The sequence below is a fragment of the Zerene cesonia genome, chromosome 22, assembly GCF_012273895.1.
Source record: "Zerene cesonia ecotype Mississippi chromosome 22, Zerene_cesonia_1.1, whole genome shotgun sequence".
Taxonomy (NCBI): Eukaryota; Metazoa; Arthropoda; class Insecta; order Lepidoptera; family Pieridae; genus Zerene; species Zerene cesonia.
The window spans coordinates 1,932,746-1,947,389 of NC_052123.1; the positions used below are offsets into that span (position 1 = coordinate 1,932,746).

General features: G+C 33.8%; 1 protein-coding gene across 1 annotated transcript in view; it reads right to left on the minus strand.

The window, feature by feature from the left end:
- Window positions 1-752: 752 nt before the first annotated feature.
- Window positions 753-14,644, minus strand: part of LOC119836074 (nephrin-like) — a 59,717-nt gene continuing 45,825 nt past the window's right edge. Inside the window, exons 14-21 of the mRNA XM_038361288.1 lie at window positions 14,493-14,562; window positions 13,726-13,839; window positions 12,376-12,488; window positions 10,107-10,290; window positions 5,010-5,138; window positions 4,358-4,752; window positions 1,339-1,534; window positions 753-962 (exon numbers count right to left, since the gene is read on the minus strand). Of these exons, the coding sequence (XP_038217216.1) occupies window positions 913-962; window positions 1,339-1,534; window positions 4,358-4,752; window positions 5,010-5,138; window positions 10,107-10,290; window positions 12,376-12,488; window positions 13,726-13,839; window positions 14,493-14,562 (1,251 nt within the window). The 3' untranslated portion in view covers window positions 753-912. The remainder of the gene's footprint in view (window positions 963-1,338; window positions 1,535-4,357; window positions 4,753-5,009; window positions 5,139-10,106; window positions 10,291-12,375; window positions 12,489-13,725; window positions 13,840-14,492; window positions 14,563-14,644) is intronic.

Below are 14,644 nucleotides of genomic sequence, written 5' to 3' on the forward strand. Positions count from 1 at the left end.
ACCAGAAATTCCACGGAAACGAGTGATACGCGGGAAAAAGTATCTATATCTTCCTTACAGCTTATATGAATAGAAATATTATTAACAGTTTTCAGTTGGTTCAGTTTCTTCGAAAATAGATAAAATTACGAGATGTTAAGAAACCAGGAAATAAGAAAAGTAGTCTTGATAGATTTAATGGTCCCTCGAGGTAGGCTCGCTGTCGAGTTCGCTGATATCTTATTGTTATAAAACATTTTAGCGAGAAAATATATTTTTATTTATTTATCCTGTACGGAAGGACCATAGACACCTGTTGAGCTAATGTTTTTGATAAAGGAATCTGTCATGTCTCAAATTGGTTGCATTTTATTACGTAACATAAAATTGTTTTTGCTAATAAAGTGTTCGATACTTTCGCCCAGGAAGATATTTTTATTTTTATTATTAATTTATTACGAATTATTTTGTTCTTCATATTATCTATATTAAAAAAAATCGACATGTGGCGATGGTGATCGCTTACCATCAGGCGAAGCATCAGCTCAGTTGCCCGCTATTATATAAAAAAATAATGCTAAAATCTAAGAATTGTATTATATTATGTTTATATCCCCGGTCAACTCAGGAGCCGGGATCAGCACGCTATAATTTAACTCTATGTACATGAAATAAAACCCACAACTTCATTACCATATTTATTAATTAAAAATTACTTAAACCTATAAACAATTTATTTAAAATAACAATATTACAGTCTTTGTTATTAATCAAATTAATTAATATAAATTTACAATAAATAATTCAATTCAATCTGCAATCACTGAAATGCAATTAACAATTAATATTTACAATTTAACTCTCTGGGTAACACGAAAAATCACACATTAGTGTTTGTGACACACACACACGCACATTGTAAGTACACGGGTTTCATCGCTGCGTGGGAGTTGTATTGGAGGACGCTTCGGTTTTGTTAGGATCTATAAACGAAAAACAGGTTTTATTATTTTAAAAATGTTTTTGATTATCCATTCATTTATTATATGTATGTACTTTCGAAGTGAAATAAGACTTATTTTTAGAATATCACAAATTATGTTGCTTTTTATGGCTCTTCCTTTATCGAAAAGACAAGCTAGCGTAAAGTAGTAAAATGAGAATTTAAAAATATCCATCCGAAGTAAAAACAAAAATGTTCTTAACTATAATATCAGGTCCAAGCTCTTCTTTAGAAAACAGCCAAACCATATTAACATTAAACACCCAAAAGAAATCCTTTAGAAAGATGTCCCAAATTCCCTGCCACCATCTCCTCCTGCATCATATCTTTAAACCTGAAAAGGAGTACTGACTCACCTTCCGTCATACTCGCAACATCCATACCCTGTGTGAACCTGGCCGTACTGTTATCCGGGTTGAGGTGGAGCGAAGGGGAGTAGTTCCTCGGATATGGGACGTGGCAGTCCAGTTCTGGCATTTTGACCAATTTCAGTGGATTCCGCTTGATGCTGCTGTAAATGGTGTTCGGTTGCGCCAGTTGTTGTGGTGGGAGCTACGAGATTTGGAAAATGTTATTAGATTCCACATTTAGTGTTCAGCAGATCAGAGTAGCAGAAAAAAAACAAAGGTTAACCTATATGTCCTTTATTATTATTATGGCCTGGAATTCAGATGACCTAATGATCCTTAAAAGGCCATATAGGTTCCATATGGCTGCAGGCACTTTTCTTGAAAACATGTGTGTTTTGTTATTATGAATTAATTGTTGTTTTGAATTAAATGTTTTCATTATGATAATTGGGTATAACTAACAATGTATTTTTATAATTTTGTTTTCATTGCATTCATCGAGAGGTGTTTCGAAAATATAACAGAGTAAATAAAATATTTGTATACATAATATTAAAACAGAGATATTCCGAAATATTTACATGCCTAATTTATCTGTTGCAAGGTTATTTATAAATGGGAATCAACGAATTTATCCGAATTCATTATAAATTGATATTTATAAAATGTTTGTAACATTTTATAAAAGTCCAAACAATTTCACAGTCCGGTAAGGTAATGTTAAAAAAGAGAAGTAATTAATTACGTAAAGCAACGATTTTAATAGAAGGTAAATATTCCTTACTTATTAGAGTGACGCAAGAACCCTATGTGAGTCTTGGCCACCGAAAATAAGAGCATCCCCTTGATAAGTAAGTACGTAAGCAGTTAGCTAGACATTGATATGATTCGCAGTGTTCTTAATGGATATTAAAAAGTAATTTTCGTGTACAATTAAGGATATGACAAAATTACACATCAAACATTCTAGCGACGCGGAAGGTTAATTTATTCGTAATTTTCTCAGACCGTTATTAATATCTTATAATCGATTAACTAGTTATGACTATCACATGTTAACTTGTTTTCTCTGTAATCTGACCCTAATCTCCTCCTCATATATAGTAGCAAACTTGTCTATAACATTCTAGAAATATTTTTTTTTACACATTTCCTTTGATACTTAGTCTCCGAGAATCTTATAAATAAGTTCGTAAATAAGTAAATTTTATTAAATTTAAAGTTCCCTAATTCAAACAACTAAACTAGATTATGCATATTGTGAAACTTCGAGTTGCAATTACGTATTCATTCCGGAACTGCAGAATTGTTGGTAACAACGGAAACACTTAATCTTTGAACTTTGCAAATAGTTAATAAATATCATTGAATGTTAGATTTTATGGAATTGTTAAGCTTTTAATATGACTTGAATGTATACTAAGTGGATGCTAATTGGATTAATTAATTAAAATGCTTTATTGTACGCTTATATGCAATATAAAAATAGGACAAAGGATTTAAATAAATAAGAAGAGTTAAATCGCTACTCTCAGCAGATTGTGAAGGATAAATACAATTTATTTGGCGTTATATTTCTATGGTTTTATTTGTTAATACTCCGGTCGAAGTAGACCAAAATATATAAGTGAAGTTATATATATTTATATCTGGATGAAATTAGTTGAATAAATATAAAATAATATAAAAGGTAAAATTTAAAACTGATGAGACTTTATTTCCTAGATTAAATTTTACCCGCATCCTATTCCTCGTTGTTTTCCTACCACTTAAAAGAGCAGTAACGCATTTGAGGCCATAACTCTGCAAATGTTCCTAAATATCGTTTACCATCAGGCGAAGAACCAGCTCGGTTGCCTGCTCTTACATAACCCCATGCTCCTTTTTAAAGGTCGGTTAAAAATATAAGGATATAAGTGAAAAAATATAAGGATAAAAAAGTATTAAATTATGGCTAATACACCTACCTCTTCACCATAGGAATTTGTACAAACATAATTTGTCACTATAATTGGCTCATTATAAGGAACACCAACACTATATTATTCAAATAATTTAGGGCATATCAAATTCAAATGATTGATTGATATTTAGTTAATTAGGAAGTTATTTTGTTTTTCTAGACTTTTTTACTAGCAAGAAATTTAGAAGTATGTATTTGTGTTTTTATTATTTGGTCGTTTAATTATTTGATCTTATTAAAAACTAGCTTTCCGCCCGCGGCTTTGCCCGCGTAGTCGCAGAAAATATAGACCCGGGGCTTTCCTCGCATGTTCGCGTTCCCGTGGGATTTCCGAGATAAAAACTTTCCTACCTCCATCTCCTGATTCTAAGCTACCTCTGCACGAATTTTCAACCAAATCGGTTAATCCGTTTATGAGTTAAAAATAGTGTAACCACTCTATTTCATATATACAGATATGCCGTGGTCCAAAAACAGATTCATGTGTATATATTACAATAAGTATAATATTAGTTACTTTCTACAAAAGGGTCACCGACGTCCCCGGGGAGCCCAGGTGCCACTCCAGATTCTAAAATGGGACCAAATGACAACAATTTCCTATCAAAAATAACAATAATCGTATATCAGTTGAAATCCCAGGAAATTATCAAGTCGGGAATTCCTATTCTTTCAAAATTTCTCATTTATAAAGCATTTCAACTAAAAACAAACTACAAATTAAATTATCAAGAAATAAAAAAAGGCGAATTAAGTTTTTGGGAACAAAAAATAAGAATATATTGATAATAATAAATTAGTCCAAAACTATATTCTAGAAATTGAAACAAGCTTCGTAATTTTGATAAATAATGTCACGTATGTAAGAGGGACAGTGAATTGAACAATGCTTATAAGGATTATGGTGATAATAAAGCGGATGTGGATGGTGGTGGTGGTGGTGAAGTTGATGATGACGATGATGGTGATGGGGGTAATGTAAGTAGTGATGTTGTTTAACATAATGATAAAGTGATTATGATTATGATAACGATGTAAGCCAAGACTTCAAAAACAACTCACCAAATTACTAGTATCCATGGGCAAAGCGTTCTTATATCTCAGCCAATCTTCGTACACCTTATCGTGGGGCAATCTATACTCCGTCGGCAGATAATTCAAGTCGAGCGGCTCCAAACTGACACTCTGTTTGTTTTCTATATACGGATGCACGTGGTACTGCATGGGGCGAACTAAATATTGATCGCAGAACTGGTTCCTCTCACAGCAATGCGCCAACAACGGTTGGGTCGTCATCTGATCCGCCACACTACCAGAAATGCTTGCGTTCAGTTTCGTTTCTACTGGTATTATGTCGGGATTCGTCTCTGAATGTTTCTCTTCTTTTGTGTCACTCTTGTCTTCTAGAAGGTCTTTTGTTGATTCATCGCGGCTTTTCGTTTTCTCCACTTTTTCACCTAAAATGGGTTAGAGTTTTGGTGCATTGCTATCAAGTTTTATAAACGGTTTTGGGGTATTCCTTAATCTGTTGGCGATAAGGAAATGTTTTGGATTTCATCCAAAATCTTGAAGACATCAAGAACTGAAGACAGGAGACAGAAGCGTCATACCTTTGTCAGCGAAGATCAGTGAAACGGAAATTCTGTTTCAAACGAAATTATACACAAGTGATATTTTTGACACAAATGTGATATGTTTAGAATTCATTACATACCTCGTCTCGGCTGGCAATGCCGATAGCACAGTACGAATGTTGCCAGTGTCCCAACACACACGAGCACGCTGACTGCACACAGAACTGACACTAAAACTGCTGACAGTTGCACGCTTACTGATGATGCACCTAAAAATAAGACTAATTTTAATTGAGATTTCAATACTTTCTAGATACACAATTTAGAATCAAGGTTTCTGGATTTTTTGTGGTTTTGAGAGTGAAACTATGTGGAATAGTTGATCTTAAATGAATCTTATGAAAGTTTTTACATACATGTAGCGATTCTCAGTTTTTTCTCTAATGTTATACTACTCTCTAATATGAAACATTTTTGTAGTCTTAAATGAATGTTTTTAAAGTTTTTATATACATGTAGCGAATCAGTTTTTCTTTAAAGTTACTATACATTAATAGGATTGAAACACCGATTAATTTCAGTGCCTTGCATTGCTTTTTTATGAAATTCTTTGTACTTCAAGCACAATAAAAATTATAACTTTAGAAGATTTAAAGGATGTCTCTGACTTATTTACGCTAACACGACTTAATTAGGGCAATGTGTTATTTTTAATGTCAATAGGTACCACACAACTTCGCAGCTGAACACTATGCAAGCAATATTTGTTGCTGACTGTTTCCATAAAAAACCATGAAACAACAAGCCAAATGAAATTGTACAACAAAACAAAGATAACAGAGTTTCAATCACTTCCAATCGATGTTTTGCAAGCAGACGCTACGGCGCCAACCCTGATTGATTTTAGCACATATTTAAGACCATAAAAAATATTGCGAGGGTTAGAATTGCTTCTTTAGGGGAAGATAAAAGAAATTTCACGATTAATAATCGTTTCATCGTATTTATTTTGGGCGTTTTATGTAATTTTTTGTTCTTTGTGCGCCATTCTATTTGGATACATTCTGGCTGTTGGCAAAATAAAACCGTTTTTGGGAATTCGGTATTTTATTGTCGGGCGATCTTAATTATTGTAGGATCGGACATTGTCATTAGAACTTTCAACAATATGGGATTTCTCAATAATAGACCTTACTTTACAATACATGTGAACAAAAATAACTGACGAGATGTGGCTGCTCTATTTGCTTTTATGACTTTGCCTTTAAGAAATTGATAGTGGGCATACGGACTCCTTATAACATTTTGTAAAGTGTGTTGTATATCATATAAACACAATATAAAGACACATCTTGTAAAAGATATTAAGCTATGTATTGTTTAACATCAAAGTGATGTCTTGAAGAGATAAGAAACATACACGAATGAAAGCTAAATCCTTTAAGACATTGTCTTGTTCGAAATGAAAACGTTGGCTCAATTGATTTTCAACGAGATTGCAACATTGACTATTGTCTACACTAACTACGTCTGTTGTGTTTCAATTAAATGGAGTGATCACATTTCCTATTTGTTTTTAAGAACTTTTGTTCGTGTTTATGTTTTAATCTTTTAACTATTTATATTTTATATAATACAGGCTGCAACCCCTTACGTTTGCTTTTGGATAAAAATAGCCTATCTGCTAATCCAGACTATAATCTTTCCCTTTATCAAATCACAGAGATATGGCGTTAAAGAGTAACAAACATCTATATATTCTTAAAAACCTTCGCGTTTGTAATATTAGTAGAACTACCCAATTAACAAAATAAGGTTTTTGGACAGTTGTCTTGAGTATTAAAACGTACACTGCTCAATAATTCTCCTTTTTCCCCTTTTGTATTTTCAATTTCACTTCTTTAATGATTCACTAGGCTATCAAATAAACGTTCTTTCATACGAAACATCTAGTCCAATTGTACTTATTCCAATTGGCATCCTGTGACATTCTCGCTGAACTGGGAGAAATAAAGCATATTTCTCTAAGACAAAATCGATAACCTTAGCTGCACTAATGAGCATGCTTCACAGCTCCACTCCAACCCAACTTAATTTGAACATTCCCGCAAACGACTCCTTGACTATTAAATGGAAGCGGATTTAATCTTGAGTTATGGAACTATCTATTGCATGAATGTGGAGTTTTTGCTAATATTAGTTCTGAAAAAGCTGATTTATTGGGCCGAGATTACTAAGCAAGATTGCAAAGAAATGCTGCCATTTATAAAGGTGACAGTTTTGTCAATAAAGAACATAAAGCAAGTTTCCTACCATGGCGTCTTGATGCAATAATTCCAGTGTAAGAAAGTGGTTGCATATGATGAAATATGTCGTCCCATGTACCCTAGCGGGGGTATGGGGCTATAATAATAATAAAACACTTTATTGCACACACAAAAACAAAATAAAAACAAAAAAAATATTCACAAATAGAGAAAACGCGGTACAAATAGGCGGCCTTATCGCTAAGAAGCGATGTCTTCCAGGCAACCTGTGGGTTTAGGAAAACTTTGAAGAAAAAAGGGCAAGTGATATACATCTGGTTCACTGGTCGATTTTACTTTATTGACAAGGAGGTATTCAGCCTTGTGCCTTGCCAGACCAAGATATTTTTTGCGAGTCCCCACCGGGAAAGGAACCTCTCCACTCCTCTCACCACAGCACCAGGGAGGTGGTAGCCAAGACGAAACAAAGCGCACACTGGATTTACTCCTGCTTCAAGATGTCACAGTAACCCACCAGAAATGGTGCGAAAAGCATTTGCCCTATACCCTTAGACCTTCGGGATTTCGCTTTTCCACGCGTTCAAGATGAGAATTCCACGCTACATTACTAACGCTTAAACATACTCCGAATTTCCGCGTCCGCTTTGATTTATGGCGGAATTATTGCGGCGGAAACCTTTGGAAATTTCCGCAAGTAAGAATTCCGCTACATTAATAGGTTTACTAGGGTATTTCTTTGGAATTTGAACTTTGAATTTTAATTTAAATATTGGAAACTTGCATGTGTGGTTTATTTTTATGAATTTCTTGTATGTGATAGATATTATTTATTTTCCCACACATCTTATAACGGAATATATAGTTCTGACAGAATTAAAAGCGAACTTATATATTACGATGATTAAATAATGAACCCGTATACCTATGTCGATATTCTAGTGACCCTACTGTTAAAACAATCCCAATTAAGATGGAACACATTGTGACCGGTTTTATTTCCGTTTAATTATATTACCAGTTTTAAAAAGAGAAGTAGAGTAGCAGGGGTATATTTGCATCTTATTGCATATTCATGTGTAGTCGATCGTGTATTAATTTGATAAAACATATTTTTTATCTACCCATTAATTAAAAATTTTTTTTTTATTTAGCTTTTTTAATTCGATAATCAAATAAGAACTGACTATCATATGAACAGGGTATAATGTAACTCAAAATTTTGTATGTTAATCTTATAATATTGATTGCTTTCTCGTGCAAAAATAGCGCAACCAATTTAGATGAGTACTTACTAAGTTTAATACAACATATAGGTACCTAAGCTGAAACACGCGAGCGAATCCGCGGGTTTAAGCAAGTTAAAATTTCAACAAAGCCAATTTGTTCCCACCACATCTAGACAATATAATAAAAACGACAATGGAAAATAAATCACAGAGGTCATAACACTTCATAAATTAAATAATTAGCATCATTTATATCCACCCCTATGGCGCGGCGGGAGGCCGCTGCACTATAAGGGGTGAAATTTACCCCTGGCTATTAAATGAATGCAAAATGCATATCTTTTAATCTTAATTAATATCTGGTGATAAAATGGTAATTTATTTCTCAATTTAATAATTTGATTCGTCTAATACTAGTTACGTGGTAACGCTTCGCTCGCGCTACCAGACTTAACAGCTATATGGTAATTTAAGCTATGACGCTGTGTTGTATTTCATCCGGATATGATCAGCTGTTTTTGCGTGAAGGACAAATATTTATAGGATTATTTTTAATATTCGGTTAGAATGCGATTGTTTTGTAACAATGTTCATAAATTACACAAAATCAAAACTTATTTTAAGTCAATTGCTTAATTAACTTTTTATAAGAACTACCTACGTTTTTGTATCATTGAATTTCTATGTAAAATATACTTTTTATTAAAAACACAAAATTGAATTATTAAATCCTATAAAAGATGGACATAAATACAGTCTAGACGACTATTGATTGACTAGGGTGTCTCTGACCCCTATAATTAATAAGCTACGTAATTATATTTGGGGTCAAGCGTCATCCATTTAATATAACTCAATGAAACTATTATTAAATTTTGTTCATTTTTACTTTCTCATATGTTTGGAATACATTTTAAAAGCGAGGTTAAAGTATTTATTCGGAACTGGACGCTCGTCCCGGCTCCGCCCGGACATCAAGATTCCTGTTTTATCCCAAGGGAGCATTTAATCGGGCTAAAAAGTATCCTATCACCCAAGTCTGCTCAGACCCTGTCTGTATACGAAATTTCGTCAAAATCCTTTAAGCAGTTTCAGCGTGATTGACGGACAAACATCCTAACGAACAAACTTTCACATTTATAATATTAATGTGATAGTTTGATTAAGAACAATGTTTTACATTATACTGTATAACGAGAATGAACTTCTTAAAATCTATACTAATATCATAAATCTGAAGAGTTTGTTTGCTTGTTTAAAAGCACTAATCTCAGTAACTACTGGTCCGATTTGAAAAAATTCTTTCAGTGTTAGATAGCCCATTTATTCAGGAAGGCTATAGGTTATATATGTATCACGGGCGAAGCCGGGGCGGACCGTTAGTTGAATATAAATAATATTCAAACAAAACAAGAAAATATCGGAAGCATCAGCAAATATGTACTAATGAGTTTACTACGTTCCCTCTAGTATTTATAAAAGCTGATTAAATAGAATCCGATTCGCATATCCTTATCTCCATGTTTATATTTTATTAAATATCCATTAATTAATTAACACACATATCCTATTGATATAGTTTGTGAGTATGGATGGATGTATGTATGTATGGATGAATGTATATAAGTGTCTCTTAAAATTTTAGATAGCCCATTTATTGAGGAAGGCTTTAGGCTATATATGTACCTGGCGAAGCCAGGGCGGACCGCTAATAAACAAGAAATAATAAAATAACAAAACTCACCCGTGTGCCGCTGCGGATGCTCCAATAGACCCACGGTGACCGTGTGCGGTTCGCTAGCGCCGACCCGGTTATGTGCGTAAACAGACACGCGCACAGACGCCGCGCCGGACACGTTGCAGACGCGCCATTGGGCGGCCAAGCCTGTTCTGTTCGTTATTAACGCGCCATTTTCCACCACGAATACCTATAGTAAATATTGTTTTAACATATTTTTAAGCGTCTAATATTATTAATATATTAGTACCTAGTAGTAATGACCGCCTCCTTGGTACAGTGGTTAATGCGTGAGCGTAGAACCGAGGGGTCCTGGGTTCAATTCCCGGTGGGGACGCACAAAAAAAATGTCTCGGTCTGGCAGGACACAGAAGGCTGATCACCTACTTGACCCTAAAGAAAATCGATCAGTGAAACAGATGTACATTATCTGCCCCATACCCCACTAGGGGACACGGGACTTCACTTTTAGTAGTAATAAAATCAACAAATATATAGTTTCTTCTATAATGCTCACTAGATTCCTCCTGGTAACTAGAGTAAATATCGTTATAACATATTAAAGAGTAGTAATAACAAGATATACTGATATGTAGTTTCTTCTATAAGGTACAGGGCTATGAGCAGTGGGTTTTTTTATGTTATAGTCGGCAATGGAGCTGGTGGGTCGCCTGATGGTAAGCGCTACCACCACCCATGAACATTTGGAGGACAAATGGATTGCAGACTTTAAATTGGGAAGGGATTACGAAAGGATTGATGAGAGGAATAAAGGAAAGGACTGGGTAGGGTAAGGAAAGGGATATGGGCCTCCGGCATCTCCTCCTCGGACCCGGTGCTTCAGTGGTGGACTTTAAGCGAAAAATCGGGGTTTCGAAACCGGTCTAGCGTACAGATACAAATTGACTCTTCAATTTATCTGCACAGTTAGATAAAAAAGCATCATCATGTTTACCATGAACTTATTCCACTCTGAATCTCATCCAAATCGATGCAGTGGAACGTGAAACCGTAACGGACAGGCAGACAGGAGTCCCATTTATAATATTCAGAAAGTTAAATGAAAACTCAATCGCGTCCTCGTGTGTTTCATACATATTCAACAACGCAGTCAATAAATCATCTATTTTGAAAACAGTAACGATCTAAATAAAACATGAGCATTCCTGATTTCCACACTATACTCTGATATGTATGGAAGCCTACATTTCTGCCCTTCCCTAATAAATAATTCAACAGCCTACAACAACGATAGATCACTTTAGAATACTTTGCGAAAGTTATATATCTATTGACATAGTTTACGCAGCCGGTATTGAAAAATTTTGATTATTGTGAGAATTATTTTATAGTTAAAGCAAAAAGAATGTGCTATTATTTTTGCTAAATAACAAACTGGATGTTCAATTGCTTGTCTTCATTAACTTCCTACTACTACATTGCTTCCTACTTCCTACTAATATTATAAATGCGATGGACTGTAAGGATGTGTGTGTGTTTGTTGCTCTTTCACGCAAAAACTACTGAAACGATTGCAATGAAATTCGGTAAGTAAACAGCTGGACAACTGGAATGACATATAGGCAAATTTTTATCCCAATATTCCTACGGGATACGGGAATACGCGGGTGAAACCGCGGGGCGCAGCTAGACGTTCATATATATAAGTCACGCTTATAAAATATCCTTACTCGGATTATTATATTTTGCTCAATATACATCAGTTTATTTACGCAAACATTGGTAACAAAATTATTTTATTTCAAACTCAGAAATTCTAATTACGTCAGAGTGTTCTATTTACTTTACCTAATTCTGCACAGCTTGGTTTTAAATGTAAATACGTTATTAAATACATAGTTAAAACAATCATATTATATATCTATATACATAATGTTATATATGAAAGAGCAGAACATCCTGACACAAGCATTTATGCGAACTACGAGTGATCCAATCACAAACTAGTTAAGACAATTTTTTAAAGAAAGAAAGTCGAAATATTAAATTGTTTTTGATACATATTAAAATCTGTTTGGTTAGTATTTTCTTGTGTTTGATTTTACGCGAGTTTTATACATTTAGAAATTAAAAACTTTTTAACGGATTTTAAACGCGATTTATTCATTATATTATTAACCCGACGTTTCAAACACTTTACAGCGAGCGTGGTCACGGGTAGACTCCCCCAAAAGTTTTTAATTTCTAAAACTGTTTGGTTTTTTTAACATCGCTATTAAACAGACCACAGATTATAAAATAAGGCGTCACCCACCTGCATCAGAAACTCCTGCGGCAACCCACCATCATATCCCGGGGTACACGAAGCCATGAAACAATCGTGGGTCACGTTGCTGATATCACAGCTCTGGACAGCAGATGGTCTGTCTAGGAGGAAAATTGAAACTCAAGCAAACTCTAATACTGAGTGTAGAACCTGTTGCATTAAACTCAAACTCAAACTTTACATTTATTCAATTAGACTTCTTAAAAAAAGCATTTTAATCGTCATAACACACTTTTAACATTTACGACCGGTTCGGAAAGCAGTTTCTACATAGAATTTAAACTTACACATAGGATGCTACAGATACAATGAAAATAAATGTCACAGATAGATAGGATAAAACAACATATCAATATTCCAACACTTAGTCTAGAGTCTACACTCTAAACCATTCTTATAGTAATTATTAAAAAAAAAAAAAATAAACTGTCAGATCTAGACCATATATAAATGGCATCTGAAAAGGATGGATTCACCCAGTATAAAGTAATGAGGTAGCACGGTTGCCTGGAAGAGATCGCTAAATAGCGATAAGGCCGTCTTTTGTTTGCTTGCTTTATATATTCTTTTTTGTTTGCTTTACATATTCTTATTAACAACAAAGAATTGTCATTTCATTTTCATACAAGAAAACCTGTTTTTTTCGCAGTCAGTTAAACTGTAAATGCGTGTTACACGTTTAAAGCGAAAATAACTATATTTAAGGCAAAAGATTTAACAATTTAAAAGTAAATTAAGACTTTTCAATGGAACCATTGTACGTACTCCGTTTCGAGCGCCATTAATGTAACGAATCGGCTGCTTTAGATAAGAACGGAAAAACACTTAGTTTTTAACGGATTAAAAACGCGTTTTAAGTTCATTTGTCTCCACGAAAGCTTTACAAGGAACTGGCAGAGTTATTATTATTTTAACAAAAAGCTTAATCGCCTGCAAATTTATAGATATAGATTTAGAGCAAATTTAAGTGGGACCACATCGACAGCTACAGCTCTCAAATAAACATAGAATCGTCAATAACGGTCCACCCAGTCAAGAGTACTTAGTTAACAAACACAAAAAACATACGGCCGATATGTAACCTCGTCGTTATTTTGAAGGCGGTTAATAAATATATAATTATTAAAATAACTATGTACTGCCATGAATAATTCAACACAACTTAAAAAAGTTAATACTGTTACATAAACTAATTTCCTAGTCGATAGTACAAATTACTTTAATATTAAATAAGTAAAATATTTCTCAAACAATATACTTAAATCATTGATATATTCCAAATAGATTCTAAAATCTAGACCGTGCTTAAACACTAAATGCCTAACGATGAATACTGACCGGCGGGCAGTATGTGGAACAGGCAGGGCTCAGTCTGCCGGCCCACTGAGTTGGTACCGGTACACTGGACCCAGCCATATTCTGATGATGTGTTCACTTTGTAGTGATATGCATCTAGGATGAGAAAAACATATTATAGTAGTTGCTAATTGTATATTTAGAAGTAAAACTGGCTTTTGCCCGCGGCTTCGCACGCGTTAAATTCGGAGTAGTTTAATAGATGTTATTGTATGTTATATTTAGAATGACATTTCAGTAAAATAAATTGTGTATATTATTTATAATCTGTCGTATTTTTAGTTGCTTATTGCGATTATTTTTTTATTAATATCAAAAACACAAGAAAATAGAGACCTATATTTTTAACCTATAACCTATAAAAAGGTAATAAATTACTGTTTCTAAAAAAAAAAATACTAAACAAAACAAATATTCCTCGTGTAATTGTGAACTATTGGAAAAACAAAATTAGTTTTTGTTGGCGAGCAATTTTCGGATACAATTTCGAGGATCTTGATTGATGTCCTTTTAATGCTAGACGACCTAATGGTTTAAGCTAAGCTAGAATATAGGTCTTAATAAATATTTTTTTTACATGTATGTTCCAACGACTTATGTTATCTTACAGAAAACACACACACACAAACACATAATTTTTATTTTTCCAACTTGTCAAATTTTTTATGTACAGATTTTTTCAATGATAATAGCTCAGTTTCATTCACTCAAATTTCTGAAATAAATACAAAATTTTTTTATCTACTTACTTCCACTGTTACTTGTTAACTCTCTCTCCGTATACGTAGAACTGTTGAACCACCAGCGAAACGATGAAGGCTAGAAAAAAATGTTTTTTTTTATTCCATGTAAGGTCTTCATAAGTAGTATAAATTAAGAGAAACATTCAGTTTCTTTAGTA